Below are 23,207 nucleotides of genomic sequence, written 5' to 3' on the forward strand. Positions count from 1 at the left end.
TCTCCAAACTGCCAGAATTTTTATTTTCCATTCATATATCTTCGATTCAATTGGTGTATGTATTTCATGCCTAAATAAACTGAAATGTAAATGCAATGGGTCAAAAAAATTGTATCCTAAATAACAGGTGTTATTTGTGTGAAAAAAGGGGGTCCTCAATGATAACTCTGGTGACTTCATGTCCAAGCCTTTGATAGCGACAGTTATTTTGGTGGCATTCATTAACTACAGCGCCTGTGAGGCTCTGTAAACTCACCTACTTACCAAGTGCAGTGGGAGTTTGGGGGGCGCTCCCAGCAAATCCACGTCTGCTTGTTTCGAAAGGTCGGAGACTCAGCAGCCATTGAAACAAACAAAGAGCTCATAGAAATCACACTGAATGCATTCTGCCGTTTCCACACTGTTTAATCTCAGATACATGCTATCCCCATGAAATGATTCACTCAGTTGCTCTCACGATCCAAAAAGAGGTCGATACCGACATGCCTTGAGGAATTTAATTTGCTTTAATCATCATATGATCCTGGTTTACATTAAGTAAGGGCTTGCAAAGCATTCCTATTGGTCATAATGATATTTTACTTGTCAAAGTACCTGCTGAGATCTGGGAATGCAGTGACATCACTACGACAAAGTCACATGGGTCAAGAAAAAAGATCAGACAACGGACATTTTGGGAACAAACCAACAGATCATCCACTTTGTCTAAAGGTACAACTGAAAACGTCGGTAGGCCAGCGACAAAAACAAAACCAGATTATTAATTCTATGATGCTGGTGTTGCCTTGGTTCCAAGCGTTTCAGTTTAGAATGTGCTTCAGTGGTTCATGCAGAGTTAACACACATCTTAATTGATTCATTTACTACAAACAAACTAGTGAACATGCAGCCTTTGTGGCCCTGTGAGGGTCTGGGGTCCTGGATCTGCACCCACACACCAAAGTTGCATCTGTTTTTGTTTGTTACCCGACCAGACTTCTCTTTAGTGATGTCACTGTATTCCCACATGTCAGCAAATAACTTAGTGAGCTCAATGTTATTATTATGATGGGGACAACCACCAAATAAGACCCAATTCATAATAAATTGGAATTATACTTTGAAACTTGCCATATTTGCATAATGCACAGCTGGACTGACATCATGTTTGAGAGAGGGGTTACCAAAGACATAAGCAGAGCTCAGCTCACTGGCGACTGGATTGTGTCTGTCTACTGAGAGCTGTAGAAGAGATGACAATGTTGAAATTAGGTCAGATGGGGAGAGAGACAGAGAGAAGAGGGAGAGAGAGACCCCATCTGAGAACTCACAGAGCCAGAACCTGGTTTTCATCAGCACATTCCATTCGTCAATACGATTACAATGCCTCTTTATTGCCAGTGGGGACTGTGCTCGAGTATTTTGTTGTATTTTCCGTAACAAGCCTTTTGAAAGTGAGGCCCTTTGGGGGATCATGGTAATTTTTGAAATTACAGTATCCTTATTGTCACACACCCACCCCTCCCTCCCTCCACCCACATTCATTCTTCCACTTTTCTGAGGAGGTGACTCCTTGTGGCTCTTAAATTCACCGCTGAGTCTCTAAAAACTCTGAATGACAGGAAGATGCATCAGAAGTCCAGAGCGGTGATGTCATCACAAACATAATAACAAACCAACTTTTCATGTTTGACAAAAACAATATGAACTAGAGGTTTTTCTGGAGCTTTCAAAAGCCTTTCACAGTCTTCCTGAGCGGATGGCAGTTCCCTACCTCTGTCCGATAGCAGCTGAACTATCACCATCCCCAGATGAAGACCCCCATGTAAAAGCAAGTACCTGGACCCCAGGTTCAGAAATGTTTTTGCCAAACTACTATTTCCAAGATCAATAATACACTTTGATGCTCAACTCTTGTCATAGTTTTTAATTCACAATTTCTTAACATGTAACAGAACAAAAGACATCAGATGTTTCTCATATTTCACAGTCTATCAATAAAACAAAGACAAATTACTCTTGTGTAAATTTTTAATGACACTTTGTTTCAACAGGCATTAAATAGCCATTAATCCATTAAATCAAAGGTGATTTAACTTGGAAGTGCCTTGCATTCTCTATTTGTTTTATCTTTGGTCTATAAGATTCATACACCCTAATATCCAATGAGCACTTCACCAAAGAATCCAATGTACCTTTCTTACTCCATGTTATTTATCATTTTGGAATCTGAGATCTGAGTTACGATTATCTTTTTAAATTGTAAAATATCTGAAGTTGCACTCGAAACTGCAAGGTGTTGCAGTGTCACACAGCTGGATTTGATCCGACAAGACCATGAAACATTTCAGGGCCGGTTTAAGACAAAACCTCCGAGGATGTACTAGTCAATCAGGGTTACGAAGGGAGACTGATGGCCATGTCATGAGCAAGGCCAAAGCTAATGTCAACCACCAGCCCCTACAACATTCCCTGTGCAGTGTGAACATCTGCTTGTTCACCTCTTTTCAAAATTAAAAAAGGGAAGGTAAGTGCTCTTAAACTGGACATGAGTGGAGGAAAAACACTCCCATGTGCAGGCAGACATTCCATATCACCAGTTGTATGGGGATGAAAAAAAATGTATGTCATGGAATTATTACAATTGTTTTACATGTACTCAGTAAAACGGCTGGTAACAAGTATGAAACAAACATAAATACAAAAGCACCACTATATACAAATACGATTTTGGTCTCTTATCAAACATTCAACACAGTGACTGCATGTCCAGCTCCATCGTGTGACTGCACAATGTCTTTACTCTTGAGCGGATATTTGCGTACAGTCTTCTTTCACCCACTCATCAGTGGGTGAAAGAAGCTAACAATGCATCTAAATCCCTTTGACACAGTTGACAGTAACAATTATCTACAGTGATATGCTATTGAAATGAACTGAGCCTGAGGAGTTTGCATGGAACAAACCTCATAGTAAAGTTTTGCTACCAAAATAAAGCAGAATGTTTTGCCATTAAATGTTCAAGGCTCTTTGCAAGATTTGTCTGCAGCTGTGAAATGTTGAAAAGGAATAAATGACTACACACATTACTCTGATATGAGCAGACCTTTTTACATTTCTTATGAAGACACTAATATTTCATAATAATGCAGCCTAGTGCAATGATGAAGCAATCACATCTTGTGTTGTGTGGTCAGTGTATGAAATATCAATATTTATACAACATAGCAACCCCATCCCAAAAGAGGTCAGTGGTTATTAATGTCCCTTCCAAACATATATTTATTAATATTTAACAGTATCCACATGTGTTCAAAGAGTGCAGCTCCACTGTCAAAAAGGGTACAACATTTAGTTTGCCCCTTACCAGGTCCATTATTCACCCCTGCTTACCTCTGAAGCAGGATCTGTTTATGTAAATGTAAGCTTCTCTCCTCTCTGTTTAAACATGGGTCTTGACCCCTGCTGAGGGGTTAGGAGCTCCCTGTTTATCATGAGCTCCAGAGATCCAGTGGTAGCAGTCAGTGGCATTCTTGTTGCGTGAATGAACAGCACAGCGAGTGCAGTAGACAATGCCAAGCGCCACCATTACAACGATGAAGATGCAGATGGGCACAAGGAGGCCCACCAGAAGCCAAGTGCTGCTCTGCCCCTTGTCTTCCTGGACAGAATTCAGGATGTCATCGTTCTCTCCACCCTCGCTCGGGGATGGCTGGGAAGGAGTAGGCTGTGTGGGAACAGCTGGGTCTTGGTGTTTGACATCCACAAAGTCCTTTTCCTCCTCCCCTACCTCCTTTGGGAACTGAGAGTTTTCCCGAAGGGGGTAGTGTTCTTGTTCTGCTTCGGTGGGATAGCTGGAATCTGTAGGCATGTTGAGGTCTATGATTAAATCCTCTGGAGTTTCTGGTTTCTGACTGGAAGTGGTGAACCCCGCCCACCAATTCCAAGCTCCCTCAGAAATTGTTGAAGTGGAAAGGAAGGGGAGAGCTGTGGTGGTCTCATCCTCCTCGTCGTCTTCGTACCAGTCTGTGATAATGCTGGAGCTGGTGGTGGCTGGAGGCGTGGTGTAGATGGTCGTGGGCAAAAGTTCCAGCTCAGACTCAGATCTCTGCCCCCTCTCCAACCAGTCAGCTTCTCCATTGTCTATTTCTTGCTCATCTTCCTCAGCCTCCTGTGTCAGAGGGTCCAGTGCTAAATCAAAGACCAGCTCCTCCTGAGGGGCACTGGTGACCCAAATGACATCAGAATCCAAAGCTCTGGGTGGGTCAGTCAGCCAGTCCAGAGATTGCTCCTCCTCTGTAGGCCAGTCAGTGTGGCTCAGCTGTAAGTTCCAGTCATAGTCCACAGGGTCCCATACAGGTCCAGGCTGGTGAGTGACCCAAGCAAAAGGAGGGGTGACAGCAGATTGGTCAACTCCTTCCCCTCTCTTGCGGCATGAATAGTGATCAGACATGAGTTCATAGCCTTCCTCACAGTAGCACTCAAATCCACCCTCATAATTCACACACATCTTCTCACAGGTCCCGGGGATCTGGCACTCGTCGGTGTCTTGGCATCGGCTGGGGTCCTCAGGCACTGGAGAAAAACCCAGATGGCAGTGGCAGATATGAGAGCCCTGAGTGTTCTGACAAGCGTGTTCACACGGGTCATTTACACACTCATCTATTTCCTCACACCCGCCCTCATCATCCGGATGGTAACCCTCCCGACATCGACATTCAAATGTCCCCAGAGCATTCACACAAAGCTGCTCACAAGGACTCTGGAGGCACTCGTCTACATCCAGACAGCCACGTTCATCTGGTGCAAGCATGTATCCTTCAGGGCAGGCACAACGGTACCCATCTGAGAGGGGCAGGCACTCAAACTCACAGGGGGCCCCTTGACAAACGTCAGACAACTCACAGTTCTGCCCATCCTCTCCAAGTTGATACCCATCGACACACTCACAGTAGACGTGAGCACCGGCCGGCCTGCAAAAATGCTCACATCCACCATTATCCTGGTCACACCAGTCGTGTGATATAGGGGGATCAGAGCAGAGGGGGGAGTCTCTTGACCACCCCACTGAGCCATCTTCCTTCAGCGTACACAAAACTGACTGTTCCTCCTTGGTGCCTGCAGGACAGGGAACAGTAGCAACAGATCCAAAGGGTAAATGGGTCAGCAGGGTGCTTAGAAGGTCAAATGGTGTAGCGTAGAGGGCATTGCCTGCCCCTTCACTCCACAAGGTCGGACACATTCCTTTATATGTATAATGACAAAGATAACCATCTACAGAGACTGAGCAAGAACCATCCAGCCATTTATAGTTGTCATTCTGCTCCTGAATGCTGTATTCCATAACCACACAGCGTGGCACCGAACACATATTAGGGGAGTCCTCTTTCTGCCAGTTGGTATACTCTGTGTCCTGGTCACCGGTAGTCCAAGAGAAACCCCGCAATGGGCGTGTGGTGGTACACTGGCGAGGTTGGCGCTGCAGGCCAATCCATACCCGGACACTGGTGTGCAAGAGGCTTAAGTCCAGATTGGAGAAGAGAGAGGCAATAGTGGCGGCATCCTCCCTGCGTTTAATGGTAGCTAGGTTGCCACCTTTTTCCTTGCAGGCCCTCCATGAGTCCAGGAAGGTCTTGCGTTGGAAGTAGACCACAAAACAGCCGTCCGCATTACATAGTGCGTCCTTCTCTCTTAAATCCTGACCCAGGACCAAAGAAAGTCCAAATAGCAAAGCCAGCAGGGAAGTCAAAAGAAGCGCAGCAGCACTGCTCACCAGGGAGCACATTTTTTTTTTAAACTGAATATATCTCTTCACTCTCCGCCTGTCTCTCACCCTGACTTGTCTCCCTGCTTTCAAAGTTTTCTTTCAGCTGTGGCTCTCTCTCTCTCTCTCGGCCCAGTTTTGTTGTCTATCTGAACCTTTCTCCCTTCATTTGAACCCCTTTTTTTTACTGTCTGGCTGTGCTCATTACTCTGCCTTGCTGAAACAGATCTGTGCTGGAGTTGAGTGCATGCAGATTGTCCCAAGATTTCAGAGAGAGAGCAGGGAAGGAGGGGAGAAAAGGAAAGGGAGGATAGAGGGAGGGAGGTATAGCTAGAAGGTGGGTGGGCAGAAGAGAGAGGGAGGGAGCTGAGGACTGTATGTTTTTGGAAGGGGGGGCTTTGTGGATGTGTGTGTCAGAATGGGGGGGAGGTGCAGAGAACTGTGCATTTCTTTCTTTTTCAGAGCATGTCATATGGTTTTCATAAGGCCTGTTCACTGACATAGTTTGGTACTCTGCCATTTACCCACACATGCATACACATACAGACACATTCATGAACATCAACTTGTGGCACAAAAAGTTTTCTTATCTTTAATGACTCAAATGAGACTGAATAATAACTTGAACAGATGCAACATTTCCAGCAATAAATCAATGATCTTCTGTCCCAATCTGGCCTTGGACTCCTCCATCTCCCTTTGTGAATCACTTCTCACATCTTTTTATTCAGTACGACTTAGACCAGCACATTCTTAACATGCATACCCTCTATGGAGTTCAACCCTTTTGACAGTATGTGTTTTGTCTGCTTCATTTTATTTGATACAGCGCAAGTAGAGGTTTTCCAACAGGCACCGGACATATATTTTAAAGTTCACACAATTTGTTGATGACAAAAACGATGTTCAGAGGGGTGATATGAAAAGCTTGAACTTTGTCATCTGTATATTTCCACACATCTGGCATCCTCCACTAACAACAAAACCCTAGGCCAGAAAGAAGATACTGGTTCCTGCACAAAAGGTCTGCAGCTACATTAAAAACAACAATGCTCCTCTCCATGCTAATAACTCTCAGATTGTGATGGGGAAGTAGGGAAAGTTGTTGAGGTCACCGGTGTGGAGGAAGAGGGCCTCTGGGTTTACTGTGAAAACAAAGCCACTTTGCTGTGAAATGGAGACTTATGTTTCTAAATGGGGAATGTTGAAGGGAAGAGGCATGTATATGTGCATCTGGGAGAGGAGGTTCTGGAATGGGGGTTGTGGGATGTGGGGGGCAGTAGCAGGAGTCCTGTGAGTCTGTTATAAATCCAGCTGACTGTTGTTTGAGAGCCCATGCTGTGTAGTATGCACCTCAATGTTAGAGTGGTGTAAAGTTAAAGAGCACCTGAAGCTACAGTACAGTTAATGCATGTAGGTAGGACAATTAGCCACAATTTTCTTTCCTGTGCATAAAAAGTACTGAAAGCTGGAAACGAATGTTTGGCAGATTCACAGTCCTCTCTTGTTAATCTTAAAACGACTTAAATAGTACTTGATTTGATGTTGTATTTTCCTAAACTCTGGGTCCCTACTGTAAAAGAGTCAGATTTAAAATAGATTGGTGTTAACTGGTCAAGCTCCGAAAACACAATGCAACTTAGGGTGCTTTCATCAGAGCCACATCTTTCAAAATGCAAGGCCCATACATTTGTAGTGGAGGCTTTCTGACATAAATGAGTTGAAATGTTCTTTCAGACTTCACAAAGCTCCTCCGAAGCCACAGATGATATTATTCAGCTGTTTTAACAAATGACATCATACTCCCCATGATCAAGATCAGGTGGTGTGCCCCTTTAAAACAGGATTTTGCATTTAGGCAAATTCTTGAACAGCAATTTCTAATAACACGACATTAATGTTAAGTGCATTTGACAAATTTGGATTTTACTGTTAAATTAAATAGGCATTTTTGAGCTGTTTACCAATAACAAACCATCTTGAGTGCTGACCGTTAAAACCTCTTCCACCCTACTAAAGACATTTTAGTTTTTTTAGGGGGGACAGGGAATCTTTAGGGGCAAGGAGCACGTCAACATTACGTGCTACATAGAAGTGGTAAACATCATCTGAAGGCTGGGGACCTGAAAGTCAATGAGATGCAGCTTAGCAGTGTATGTCAAGTTGTTCTACTTTTGAATCAAACACAAACATTGTTTTTTGTTTAGGTGCCTATTCCTATAAAAAAAGAGTATTGCGATGGAAGTGTATGATGACATTTCCATGCTCAATTATGTCACATTAGTTGATGCAGCATTTGTTGGGGTTGTCGACATGCAGACAGTTATAACCTGGGATCAAAACCTATTGGTTTATTAGCTGTTTTGCACCATCTGCTAGAGAATAACCTGTGCTCCACAAAAGAGACATGGTTTTCAATGGTTCTGGTTATCACAACACAGGGGACATGGATAAGTGAACAAATATGAGACTTACTCAAGACAAATGAGAGTATTTGAATTTGTGCTTATGTAGCAGAAGGGAGCGTTACCATTCGCAGGGCCTCTGTGTCCCTTTAATTACCAGGCCAATCGCAGTGGGCGGGCATCGCATAAATGCGCCGGGGATCCCCTCTGCTCCCTCCTGACGTCAAACGCGTGTCCCGCTTCCGGTTTGCCGGACATCCGCCGCTGTGCAGGTATGCAGGAATGCAGCAGCATTGTTTCTCCCAGTCATACTGGTCTGGCGTTATATTGGCTTTCATTCTTTTTTTAGACTATCTCTGGGGCTCCCTCGTCCTGCACAGGTGATTCACCTGCGGAGCTGTCGGTGAGTCTCGATTGGGTCCTGATTTAAATATACTCGTGTTCTGTTAGTGACCGTGTTTTGCTTGTATAGCTGCCGGTAGCTACGCTACATGCCCTCCTCCCCCCTTCTGGAGCAGACGCACATTGCCTGATCGGTAAGGTGATTTTATTCTGTTAGTTTATATACTTTGTGTTAATTATCCTTTTATTAATTCTATGCTATCCCGTATTACAGGGGACTTTTGGTTTGGTTCAAGCGGAACGCCGGCAGAGCTGCGGCTACAGCTAACTCGGCATAAATTAAGGACGCTGCTGTTTTGTGTACTGGTGTTTTGTCTATGGCCTTTGTCCAACTAACTGCGTTGGCCTACGGGATTGGTGTACTTTGACCGGCGCTGTGTCGCCTACAGAGTCTGACGCTGCTGTTATCAGCACTGCGCCCTGTCTTGTGCTGGTGTTAGCAGCACCCTTGTTTTAATGAACCACCTCTTTTTAGCCTGAGCCATTCACTTCGTGTATTCTGACCAACGGATGTGAAGGCCCACTCTGGCCTTTAGTGTGTATAGATCGGGTTACTGATCACCCCCTGTGGCTGATCAGCCAACCCGAACTATTGTTGTTGTTTTCCCTTTTGCTTATTTTTTCCTTTTGTTTGATTTTGTTTTATTTCCTTTCCTGAGAACCAGAGCATTTTTATAATTGTGTTCTTTGTCCCTGTAGGAGCTGCTAAGCCAAGGTGGTGGGGTTGGTGCTTCCAGGTGGTGGTGTCTCCCTTTGTGTGCTGTGTCGGTTGGTGTGCCCCGGGTTGAGACCCTCACGTGTGGTTGTGTGTGAGTGTTGTGTACACGGGTGATCGGGGTGCCTCCTCTTTCGGGATCCTCACCTGCACTGGTCCACCTCGCCACTGGTAAGCCGCAGTCCTCCTCTTTTTAAATGTATAACGGCTCTTTTAGGATTTCGTGTATGAACTGTAAACGGTGCATTGTTTAGTAGAATAAAGATTATTTTGTATTGGAACCACGTCTCCTGCTCATTTGTATAATGAACCTGAGTGTCTTTGGGACCCTGATACAGATCAGGGGAAAAGTGAATCTTTAGGTGCAACTCCTAGGGTGGCGTTGTTGTGCGCTCTAAGACAGTTCGTCCACGTTTCGCCACATTTGGCGTTGTTGGCAGGGTCTACTTTTTGAAAGCAGAGACGTGGGTTCCATTTTTTTCCTTCGTTTCCTTGAGTAAATGTTATTTGGTGTATTGTGTGTTTAATTGTGTACTTTTTATTTATTGGTGAAAGCAAAACAGCAGCTGGTTCTTTGGGTTTCTGAATGTAGCGGGTTCTGGTAAGGTGTTCGGCTAGCCTATTTTAGCAGCTCTAAGCTCCAGCCAGTGACAAGATTGGAGTCGTTCTTGACCCCACGGCTCGAAGTGCTGGAGGAAGAAGCTCTCTGTGACAGTAGACACCATGGATCCTGTATCCACCAAGCAAGGCACCTTAATTCCACCCATGTCCACATCAACATGTGGACACGAGGACATCAACTTTGAGGCGTCCGCCGCACCACACAAAACAAACCCGGAGCCAGTAGAGGGCCCAACCGAACTGTGGCTCTGCAGTCCGGTGGGTGCTAGTTTTCCGAAGCCTGAGCTGAATAGGGCTGCCTACCAGATGGTGGCGGGGCCTGCGAGGACGGAGGGTGGAGAGGGATGCGAAACCCGTCGCACTCTCTGGCAAAGTGACCAGGCTGTTGACAGCGCCTGCATATGATAGGACCCTGACGAGGTGCACGATTGCGCGGTTGGGAGTTCTGTAACAGAGCAATGCTTTGAGTAAGTTGATCTAGCTGTTGTTGCTGCTTCTTCAACATTTCAATCATCTCGGGCAGCTGGGGTGAGTTAACCATCCCCGGAGAACCACCATGAACGCCGTACTGTGTACCAAGGACAGAGGGAACAGAGTGACTTCGGCCTCTCATGCTACCTGGCAAACCCTCCTGTTCCCACCTAATTGCCTCCCCCCTGACGTCAAGCAAAGTTGCGGTCGGCTTCCCACGGACAAACTGTTTTAAGCCACGGCGGAGTGCACCATCTAGAACGTGCTCCACAAATTGGTCTCGCAACAACACTTCAGCATTTAGCATCTCGCTAGGCGCGCGCTGTTTTACAGCCTCCATACTGCTCATCAAGGCGAGGGAGAACTCTTGTAGGGTCTCGCCATCTTGTTGTCTTCTAGAAAAGAAGGCCTCCTGTAAGGCTACATATGACTCGAAGCACCCGTACACCTCCTGTAACGCAGCAATTATTTGGTCTGGATCCCCTCGTTCTGCAATAGAGCGAAATTGTATTTCCTCCCGTGCCTCTCTGATCAAATAAAAAGAATGCCTGATCGGAATTAGATAACCTTCGTGCCCTCATACATGCGTGCACCTCCTCAATCCACTCATTCAACCCTATACCTGACCGTCCTCTAAACATAGGGCATTTCCTGTCTCGGGACATGAACACTAGCCTCTCTGTGACAGGGGCACTGGTAGTGACAGGAGCATTAGGTGGCACAGAAGTAGAGAGCATATCACTAGAGCTAGGGAGGGTGGAAGCCTGTTCCTGGCGTAGTCTCACATTATCTGCTGTCAACCGGGCAATTAAGTCCCTCAACTCTTGCAGATCTTCCGCCATCACTACAAATTGGTCAGGGAAGGAGAACTCTATACTTGGGTGGAATAGCACTGAAGGGAAGGAAAAAAACTAAAAAGAGGTGGTTTTCATTAAAACAAGGGTGCTGCTAGCAACAGCACAACACAGAGCGCAGTGCTGATAACAGCAGCGTCAGACTCTGTAGGCGACACAGCGCCGGTCAAAGTACACGAATCCCATAGACAAAACACCGGTACACAAAACAGCAGCGTTGTTAGCTGTAGCCGCAGCTCTGGCGGCGTTCTGCTTGAACCCAACAAAAGTCCCCTGTAATACGGGATAGCATAGAATTAATAAAAGGATAATTAACACAAAGTATATAAACTAACAGAATAAAATCACCTTACCGATCAGGCAATGTGCGTCGGCTCCAGAAGGGGGGAGGAGGGCATGTAGCGTAGCTAGGAGGGCATGTAGCGTAGCTACCGCAGCTATACAAGCAAAACACGGTCACTAACAGAACACTAGAGTATATTTAAATCAGGACCCAATCGAGACTCACCGACAGCGCCGCAGGTGAATCACCTGTGCAGGACGAGGGGAGCCCCAGAGATAGTCTAAAAAAAGAATGAAAGCCAATATAACGCCAGACCAGTATGACTGGGAGAAACAATGCTGCTGCATTCCTGCATACCTGCACAGCGGCGGATGTCCGGCAAACCGGAAGCGGGACACGCGTTTGACGTTAGGAGGGAGCAGAGGGGATCCCTGGCGCATTTATGCGATGCCCGCCCACTGCGATTGGCCTGGTAATTAAAGGGACACAGAGGCCCTGCGAATGGTAACGCTCCCTTCTGCTACACTTATATCCGTCAAATCTATCTAGTGTCCTTTCACCTTAAACAATACAATTATATGTCACTCACTCACACACACACACACACACACACACACACACACACGCACGCATCCCCTGTCTCTGCTTGAAATTCAAACCAGGGGTGACTTGGGCCATTTGTGCCCCGCTGTGACATCCCTCACACTAGGCAACCTCACTCGCCTGCCCTGTTTTTATGACGGCTTGACGTTTTCAGATTAACTGCTCTCGAATGATCAGGACCAGCTTTTAACACACGTTCACTAAAAACCTTTTCACGAGTCCCTGCACAAGTCTCCCAGCATCCATCAGAGCTCCACAGTCCCCAGTGCTTGGGCAGACAGAATAAATAGCATGTGTGGGCTGCTATCACAAGATTGGTGCTGTGCTGCTGTGACAACATGTTCTCACTCCCAATTTGTCAAATATGATAGCTTGGTCAGTGGCCCTTCTGTGTTCGACAACGCGGTTCGATTTCGGTTAAAAATAAGTCAATATTGACTTTTGGTTTCACATGTGGGACACAGGCAGTGTTTCCTGTCTTATGATCTTTGACCCATCCATCCAGGGACTTTGACGCTCTTTATGCTCGGTCACCTGACTTCCTCCTTTACTTCCGCCATTACTACGTCCACGAAGAGCGTCATACCCCAAAATCCAAGTGGATGAGTTATTTTTCAGCTTTTGAAATGTACAAAATGGTGTCCAACAAGGGTCTATATTGAGTCATATGTTATTTACAATTTATATTAATAATCTGTTTTGCAACTACAAAATGTAAGTTTTATGCCGATGACACCATTTTGTATAGTTCTGCTTGTCCAGAGGAACCTCTGGATTGTGGCTCGTACTAACTGAAAGCTTCTCAAGGTCAAAAAAGAAAACTGATGACAAAAGTAGGTGATTGAATGAGGTTTAGCTTTTAAATACCTCAGAAAGACAGTGTCTTTTTAATATCATATACAGTGTTTTACAAAGTTATAGAAACAAATGCTGTTTTTCTTTTGCCGCAAGGAAATTCTTAACAGCAATAAGCAGTTGATTATGGTGATATTTGGTAAGTTCCTCTTGTTAAAATGTTCTAATGATGATTTTGTGTACCATGCTGCATTAGAATTTGCCACTGATTTGGGGTTCCACACACATCATTGCAGTTTGTATGAGAAAGTTGATTTGTGCTCCTTTTACAGCCACAGAATGGAACAGCATCAGCTATTACATGAACAGCATCAATATCTATGTTATTCACTGAATCTTTACTAAAACTATCAGTAGCTGCAACCTTCCATCAAGCAGACAAATTGGGTCCGTAATTCTAATTATACGTTTTTTAAAAGAGGACTAAGGATTGTTTGAGTCTGTTGTTTCTTTTATGTGAACTTATTTATGTTGTTTTTGACTTTTTGTGTTATTTGTGTATTTATGTGACACTTGTGAGAAACTTGGACGCTGTCATCTTTCCTTTGCAAATGAGATTCAAAATGACCCTGTTTAAATGGGTTAAATAAAGTAAAAATAAAACAAAGTTTGAAGCGAAGGGGCCACTGACCAAGCGGTCGTATTAGACGACTTGGGAGTGAGAATGAGCTGACTGTGAAGAGTGGGCAGGGGTGCATGACAGTCTGGCAGCGTCAGTACCGGTAGGTTATCTCTACAGATAGAGCTTTCATTCACACACAGGCACCCAGGGACTTCTAGAAAGTGTGCCTCCAGCACATGATCATCGTTTATTTAAAAAAAAAACATTGCATTTCTTCACAAGGTTCACAAGATTGGATCCACGTTTCACGTTTAAAACACAAAGCTGGCAATATTCTACATGCTTCGTATTGTCAATAAATCATGAAACCCTGAAAAGAACAAACCAGCTCAATCTGAATACATCCTAAATTCCCTTACCTTTTTTTTATGGCTTTCAGCTGTAAACATTACTTAAACAGGAAGTTTCAGCAGCTAATTAATTCACGTTTTGGTGCTCTGGGGACTATTGAAGGATGGCGTTGGTGGGATTGAGTAACTACAGTGTGTTTGTTAGTAATGAAGCAACATGTCACTCAGTGCAACAGTGTGGCTCATGCCTTTTTTGGTTATATAATGGTTTTTGGACAACAATGGATCTCTATGGCCCAAAGGACGATGATATATATCAGGCTTAAATACACACACAATGCTTGTTGTTTTGAGTCTACACATGCGATTTGTTGACAAGAAGCAAAGTATAGAAAATCACCAGTGATCCTTTCACATTAACGAGCAGCATCTCACTGTGCAACAAAAACACGTTCTACAGTAAAAAAAACCACCACTGTCAGTTACCACAGAACAGCTGACACACAATGAGTCTCTAGAGATTGACCTGCAGCACAGACAAATCCAAGAGTTTCATCAGTCAGAAGCCGCCAGGAATAAGATTTAAACCTCATTACTATTCTAAACATGAGGAGCAATGCCGGGTTTGAGAGAAAGTGGAGTGAGGAATCAGTTGCTGATTCCTCAGCAAATTCCTCATTGTGCAGCTTATTTGTTCCAGCATCTCGTTGATGCACACCATGTACAACAGCTTATGGTTGCGTTCCATTGAAGGGGAATACTCTCAATCTCTCTCAATGTGTCATCATTAAATACAAGTTACCAAATGTCAAGCCTTGCTCAAATCTGTATCAAAGATCTGTATCAAATCTTTATTGTGCATTCAATACTAAGCTATTCAAATAATACACAGGTTCATATATTCATGTTTTTATTTTGAACGTGTAAGGTACAGTGAGTAGGGTGGCCGTGCTACTGCCATTTATAAACATACCTTGTCGGCTGATACCAATGCCAATATCAACATTGTCAATTGCATGATAATCATGCATACAAGCTATTCACATTGATGTTTTCATTTTAAATGTGGAAACGAAAAATGAGTGATGTCCTATTAGTACCACTGCCATGCATAAAGATACCTGTTATCTTTCATACAATACTGAACTATTAAAATAATGGACACATTCATGTTTAGAGGCAAAAAAAATAAAAACAATTCTAATCAACAAAAGATTTCGCGGACCCCCTGCAGTATCTCCGCGGACCCCCTGTTGAAGACCTCTGCTTTAGAAAAAAAAGCTGCAGGTCTGCTGAGACCTTCAGCTCATTTAAATCAAGATTGAAGACTTTTCTGTTTGCTGCTGCCTTTAATTGAACCACATTCAATTAATATATTAATCAATTTCCTGCATTTCTGCATTTTACTACTGTATTTTATTTCTTACACTGTTCTTAATTGCTTTTAAATCTCCTTTTCTTTTGCCTTATGTTTTGATGCTTTTAATGGTTTTATGTGAAGACAAGTAAAATAACTGCACAATATATCGCCATTTCCTTCGGGACCGAGTTCGTGCAAAGCGTACACTATAAAACGCAGATCGGCAGAGATCTTTTCCAGACGTGGTTTGTGTGCGAGTAGTTGCAGAACTACGGCAGTGTATGGTTGATTGCGTGCAGCGTAATGTCTCAGGGAGACATCGATTAAATCTCCTTTACTTTTGCCTTTATGCTTTTAATGGTTTCATGTGAAGAAAAGAACTGCACAATATGTCGCCATTTCCTCCGGGGCCGAGTTCGTGCAAGGCGTACACTATAAAAGGCAGATCGGCAGAGATCTTTTCCAGACGTGGTTTGTGTGCGAGTAATTGCAGAACTGCGGCAGTGGATGGTTGATGGTCTTTGACAGGTGCCGTGGTGTGCTTGAGCACGTGTGTGTGTGTGTGCGCGCGCGTGTGTGTGAGAACGTGTGTGTATTTGGAAGCTGGCATTTCTGTCTTTGTTTTGAGGCTTTTCTTCAACACACACCAGAACATCATGTTGTGGTTGAATTAAAAGGGATCACTGATTGAACACTGATCTTTGGCTGTTCGTAGCCACATATGGACCAGAGAATGATACATGATTGTAATTATGAACAGTTTAAACTGACCCACGTTTTTATATAAATATATTTATAGTTATTTCTTTTGTGTTTCCGTTCATTCACTGGTTTTTTTTTTTATGTTTTTTTTTTAATGTTTTTATTTTTTTCATTTTATTATAGTTTTTTTTAATGTTTTAACTATGCTTTTTACCAGGTTTTTACTATGTACTAGCTCTGTGGCACTCTGAGATAAAAAAAAAAAAATGAAAAGTGCGTTACAAATAAAATACATTATTATTATTATTATTATATAAAAATATATGACTGCAGGGTATTGATAGATACTTCTGTTTGCTGCTGCCTTTAATTGAACCACATTCATTTAATATATTAATCAATTTCCTGCATTTCTGCATTTTACTACTGAATTTTATTTCTCACACTGTTTCTTTAATTGTTTTTAAATCTCCTTTTCTTTTGCCTTATGTTTTGATGCTTTTAATGGTTTTATGTTAAGCACTTTGAATTACCTTGTTGTTGAAATGTGCTATACAAATAAACTTGCCTTGCCTTGCCTTGAGGGTATTTCTTAAAACGTATTCTAAATCTTCCATTTAAATTCTGTACTAACATTTTTTACATCAGAGTATGAAATATTTATGTGAAGCTGTAAGAATTGTATCATCTGTAAACATCAGTAAAAGAAAAGATATTTACAAATCATACGCAGGACTTTGACATAAATCAAAAAAAACAATGGGCCAAATATAGATCCCTGCGGCACCTCTTGATGAAGATATTTGATTTAATCATCAGTAACTTAAAATGTATCTGTCAAATATATTGCTAACAGACCTGAATTCTATACATTTGAAGCTTAGATATAGGAATATTGTAATCCTCTGTACCAAATGCTGTTGAGAAGTCAAGTGAAAAGTGCAATGAAAAGTGTGGTGAAAATGTCTTGTTATTTTTTGCTCTTTCGCCATTCTACTTCCAGTATGTCTATATGAGGGGAACTAAGGGAAGACTGTATTGTAGCCTACTCCATCTCTGTCTTCCAGCTGTTCTGCCTCATTTCCTAATGCACTGTATCTGCCTTCAATAATCTGCTGGACTTAATGTATGTCCTTTGAGCGGGGGCTACATAAACATTCTTTATGAAACTATTCAAAACAACAGAGGGTTTTGAGGCTGTTTGTGTTTTGCATGCCAAGTGTCCAGAGGGAGCATATGGGATCTCTTCCCATACTCTCCCTTCCCTCCACCCCTTCTCCACTTCATCGCCTCCTGCTCCCACAATAAGAGCCAGGGTTTGATCTATTGGGTGTGTGAGTGTCTGGTACAACACCAGCACTATAGCTGTGGACATTGTCTAACAACACCTCGCCTTGTCTCACTGCTCAATGCGCTGTTTCTGCTGTCAGGATGGGACACAATCAGCTGTGGCTGAAGCTCTCAGGTTGAATGCAACCTTTCATCCTGTTTATGAAACTAGCTAGTATCTGTAAAAATGTTCAGTTCAGTCCCACAGAGCAGCGACACGTTCCATGACATTAAGTAAATGCAGTGGTGGGCCACCAGGGCCAGCAAAGCCTTCTCTGCTGGCCTAAACAGAATCACAAAGTTATAGATATTTTATCCTTAAATATTTTTCCCATGATCTTATTTTCTCATTGCACAGCTACTGTCTTCCTCAGTTGCTCTGCTTCCAGTGCAGCTTGTTTTAAGTAGAGCTTTTATCCAATCAGATCTCACCTCTGTGTCTCTAGGTAAGAACAGAGGCCCGAGGCCCTCTAGGTAGACTTTGCAGATTAAAGTAAATTGGGACGATATTGTTGATTGTCATATTCTTCAACCAATCAGATCTTTAGTTTGACATGTTGGGCGTATTCTTTGACGTGCCAGAGCTGTCTAGGTGGCCAGTGCCATGGAGCCGGGGATCGAACCGCCAATCCTCTGATTGAAAGGCTGCCCTGCACTTAGCCACAGTTCACCACTATGTCAGACACAACATATACCAATATTCCAGGACTTGCTATTATAGATTGCAGGGTTTAACCAACAAGTTCTCCAAATTAAATGAGAAGATACGAGTCAAGTCCCATTAGTCAATTGTAATAACTGGCTAGCTGACCTCATGCTTGTATCAACATTGTATTAGTGCTATTTATAGCTGAAGACAGAACTTTCCCTGCTCTCCTGGGAAAGTCATACCATGATAAGACTCCAGCACTGCATGCACTAATCTGCTCCGGCACAAACATAACTTCCGGCACAAACAGTTATTCATTTTGGATGTGCAGCAAATACCCATAAATCATGCTGCTAATCTTGCTGTTCCACTGGCGCTTCAGCCACGTCACATCAGAGGACGGGAGTTCAGGCCCAGCTCCCAGCTCCGCCCTCGCCGAACATCCAGGGCGCTCTGAGCAGCACAAAGCCCAGATACACCGTGCTGACACTCATATATTGCTTTTCTGCGACCCGTTGACCTCCACTCATTCAACCCTCCACTCACAACATCACACCTCAACACAAAACACGCTAATCTAGGTTTCCCGTGGTGTTTTCAGTCCACTGCAATCCAACAGCACTCAGCCAGTCAGGCAGTGTGAGGATAAAGATGAATAGAAACATGAGATATACACACCTGCATCTGAGGCCAAGGTCTAACTGTAATGATGCTGGCAACAGCTACACACAGTGAACACAGTCAACATCGACAGGTATCCTGTGTCTCACTCATTCCTCAAGACCACTGCCCTCATTCAGGACAATGTCCCATTCACTTCCCACCAGACAGAACCTTTCTATCTGATTTCCACTCAGGTTCCCTATCGTTTGCATCACACCCCAGAACAGATTACTTCAAACTATTTCACACATCTTGAATAGCTGTTATGCTTACAAAGGTATGTACAAAGGAAAGTGGACCTCATGGTAAAGGACATATCAAACCATTTCCACCCTCAGTGAAAATGGACAAGCAGTCTCTGGACTCTGTCCAACTGTCCATGTTTCCACTCTGCAGAAGTAACGCAGGTACCTTTTCACATCTGTTGGTTAATTCACCAGATGTTGTAGTGGTGAATGAATGTCCCAACTGTTTTAGATGTGGCCTGCACCTTCGACTCTAGCCTAGAGGAAGGCTCATTATGAACGTTAACAACGCACATGGCTATGAACGTTAACAACGGACATGGCTATTGTTAGTACTCACAGCTACTCAAGATAGCAGCTTGTGGAAGTTTACACACAGTATAGGTGCACGGGCCGAATCAAATGATTGGACAGGGGAAAATGTATACAAAACAATTCAGCCCACAAGTTTTAAAATATCACCAATTTGGACATGAGTAACTTCTGAACCGTAGGAAGAATACTGTACAGTACATATGAAGGTCTAGTTGTGGGCGCCCATTTTTTTGATGGATTTTATGAAAACTAAGTACTCCAAGACCCCAGAGTGCAGACTTAAGGATTACCTTTATCCTTGCTTCTTTATCCCTGGACATGTTATTGCACATCAAACTCCCCTGTGCTTCTTGTAGCCGGATCTTCCCTCAAGCCTCTTATCTCTTTGACTCGCTCTCCTCCAATCAAATCGCAAACTCTTTCCAAGGTCGCAGTAAATTGGAAAGATACTGGAACTGCTTAGTGAACTTTTCTGATCCATTCACCTGTACATCCAACCACCTTCATCACCTGTGACACAACGTTTAAAGACAGCTTTCCTGTTCTTTCTTCAGACCTGAGTATACGCGTGAGATAAAGTCGGTGTCGGTGAAGCATTCGCCTTCTCACTCACACACCAGAGAGGTATTTCACTTTGTACTGTAGCCAAGGTTACCAGGCACACACTCACACACACACACACACACACACCATTAAATGTTCCATACACAGATACACGCAGCTTTAACCTTTCACCAAATGGAGCGCCTCAGTCGCTCTAACTCATTGCTCCCAGAAGACCGATTTGTGGTGAAAAATGTGAAGTGCCTTTTTTGAAAATGATTTAATTTTCCTGTACAAACAAAGGTTATAAGAAAGTTAAACATACTGTAAAAAAAAAAAAGTCCTTGGACATGGTGTGTTCAATGCACAGTGAAAAAGCGTCCCTCTCAGCCCAGGCGTTCAGCTTTGGAAGCAGCAGAGCCAGATCACCGTTCTTTATCCGTCTCCGTGGGGGGAGGATCTCAGTTCCTGCTTTTCCACTATATATATCAAACAGGACAAGTGAAAGGGTGTAGGTTTAGTTTCATGAGGGGGGCTGGGTGAAGAAGCCCGAGTTTTCTTACCTCCAACTTTTGTCAAAGTTGTATCAAGGCCCCCGAGAGAATCCAGCAACACGGCCCTGCTTCTCTGTTCCAAAGTACCAAATCTCCAGGATTGTGTGTGGACACACACCCATCAGCACAGAGCACCACACACACCCATCAGCACAGAGCACCACACACACCCATCAGCACAGAGCACCACACACACCCATCAGCACAGAGCACCACACACACCCATCAGCACAGAGCACCACACACACACACACCCATCAGCACAGAGCACCACACACACCCATCAGCACAGAGCACCACACACACACATCAGCACAGAGCACCACACACACACATCAGCACAGAGCACCACACACACCCATCAGCACAGAGCACCACACACACACATCAGCACAGAGCACCACACACACACATCAGCACAGAGCACCACACACACACATCAGCACAGAGCACCACACACACACATCAGCACAGAGCACCACACACACCCATCAGCACAGAGCACCACACACACCCATCAGCACAGAGCACCACACACACACATCAGCACAGAGCACCACACACACCCATCAGCACAGAGCACTACACACACACATCAGCACAGAGCACCACACACACACATCAGCACAGAGCACCACACACACACATCAGCACAGAGCACCACACACACACATCAGCACAGAGCACCACACACACACATCAGCACAGAGCACCACACACACACACACACACACACACACACACCCATCAGCACAGAGCACCTCTGATAAGTGGCTGAGACAGAAAATCAGTTTTAGTCGTTCAGCATGTTGTAATTCAAGTGACGGCCAAGGGAAGACAGTTTTCTGGAAAAGACGAAAAAACTGAAAAACGCCAAAATACCCCTGAGCCCCTCCCACCAGACGAGCACGGGCATATACATGAGCTTCATACAGTAACCTGTGCTAGTCATTCAAACCAAACATCATCCCCATGGTGATCCCAATGCCGTTATAAAGCGACAATTCTACAAGAAGTCTAAAAGAATAACCATCCTGTTCTCTGTGCAACCTTGTGGGCCTGTTACGAGGACATACTGTGATGTGAGGCTCTAACTTGCTTCAACATTGGCGTCGTGTTTCAGAGATGGAGAGAAAGCACATTTTATCTCCATCTCTGAAACACTACGACATTGTGTATCCATCATACCTTTTTCCCCCTTGCTGTGCAGGGAATCTCCACAGTTGAATCAGGCTTTCACCATATGGAGGGGCGAACCAATAGGAATGACTTCTCTCTGAAATGACCTGTGATTGGCCAAAGTTTCGCTGAAGAGCCAAGAGGAGGTTCAGAAGTCAAGTTTTATCTCAGACCACTTGAATTAAAAGCAAGTACAAGGTCCATTATTGTCATTGTACAACAGGGTTAGGCAACGAAATGCAGTTTGTCCTATTTTGCTACATGAGAAAAACGCATACAAAATAAAAAAATGAAATAAATACGGTGGATGGTAGAAGATGAATTCTGCAGTCTCATAGCCTGAGGAAAGAATACTTCTGTATCTCTTGCCAGCTAGAAGGATTATGCCTCAAGGTTGTTGTGGAATCTTTGCCCTGAATCATTTAAGAGGCAAGTAAAAAACATTATACGTGCTGTACAACTACATACTACTGTACTACATACAGCCACTGAGAAGGCGGGAGCGGGACTTGACTAATTACAACCACAGAGGAGATGTTGGCCAACCATGGATGTATAAAGAGAACTGGATACATGAGATCTCTTATTTCCTTTGACCCCGCCTCCAAGCCCTGGGTCCAGCCTCGTTCTTGGGCTCATTCACATCAACGGAGCTTTTAAAACTTTATATTAAGGCTGAATTGGCCCGCTTCATTACCAACAATGATCCACCTCTTTGCCTATTTTATTTTAATTAGCCACACCGTGATGTCATCGCCAAGATGGCGACGGCCGGAGCTACCCACTTTGAGCTTCTCAACGGCTCTTCAGAGACCACGACCATATTTTATACAGTCTATGAGAATACATGTCCTTGCTTGATATGTCATGTTTACTGCTCCCCGGTCACTTTCAGTCACATGATGAGAGATTTTAGATTTTCTGTCTAACAGTATTTCAGGTAAGCTTGCTGACCATCCAAAGAGAGATGTTAACTGTTAAATGTTTTTCAGAACACCAAAAGCAAGATATTTATCACCGGCAGCTAATATGTTCAAGTTGTATTTGTTCTTCTTCTTGGCCTGATCCAATGCAGTCAGAATAAACAGACGTTTAATACTTTTTCCTCATCATCATCATCCACAAATAATGACAAAAACTACAGTGCATCATGGATTCAGCTTTTTTGTCGTAGTGATGTCATCAGGGTGATCTGTTGCAGTCTGGAAAATGTCGGATCTGGTGTCTTTGAAGATTGACCCCTACTAGGGACTGAAAGTCAGTATACATCTGCCTCTGCTGCTTCGGGTTTGAACTGAGACGTGTAGACACTTTGCGGTGGGGGGTTTTGTTTTGTAAAGTCTGCTCTTCAGACAGCGGGGGCTGCAGCTGGTCCGGAGCAGGCCTGTACACTCAGGAGGTCATTAGGTTGACACATCAAAAAGGAGCTGCAGTGAGCTCTTATCTTCGACCCGGGTGGGATCCAAAGCACTTCCTGGATCCTGTCAGATTGAAAGTAACCACAAATCTGGCCTGTCTAATGAAGGACGATTGAACCACTCTGTTGTTGACGATGCTTGTCAGTAGTGTTCGAATAACTTCGTGACTAAACTCTTTCTTTTACTTGTGACTTTTCATTAAGATAAATGGAAAATGCACATGGCATTACTGACCTGCGTCACTTTGTGATGAAAATATCTACGCGTCCGGGAACGAGTTGTTGAAATGTGGTAGTTGATGCTTAGGTAGTTGAGTTAAAAGGATCACAGAAACTGATGAGAAGAGGGCGAATATTAGCTCAAATCCGATTGTAATCAAATACATT

General features: G+C 43.8%; 1 protein-coding gene across 1 annotated transcript; it reads right to left on the reverse strand.

Moving 5' to 3' along the window:
- Positions 1 to 1,891: 1,891 nt before the first annotated feature.
- cd248a (CD248 molecule, endosialin a) lies at positions 1,892 to 5,955 on the reverse strand. Its single transcript, XM_079295031.1, has one exon. The coding sequence runs from the start codon at positions 5,762 to 5,764 to the stop codon at positions 3,422 to 3,424; it is 2,343 nt and encodes a 780-aa protein (XP_079151157.1). The 5' UTR covers positions 5,765 to 5,955; the 3' UTR covers positions 1,892 to 3,421.
- Between the last annotated feature and the right edge of the window lie 17,252 nt (positions 5,956 to 23,207).

The sequence above is a fragment of the Melanostigma gelatinosum genome, assembly GCF_949748355.1.
Source record: "Melanostigma gelatinosum genome assembly, chromosome: 23".
Taxonomy (NCBI): Eukaryota; Metazoa; Chordata; class Actinopteri; order Perciformes; family Zoarcidae; genus Melanostigma; species Melanostigma gelatinosum.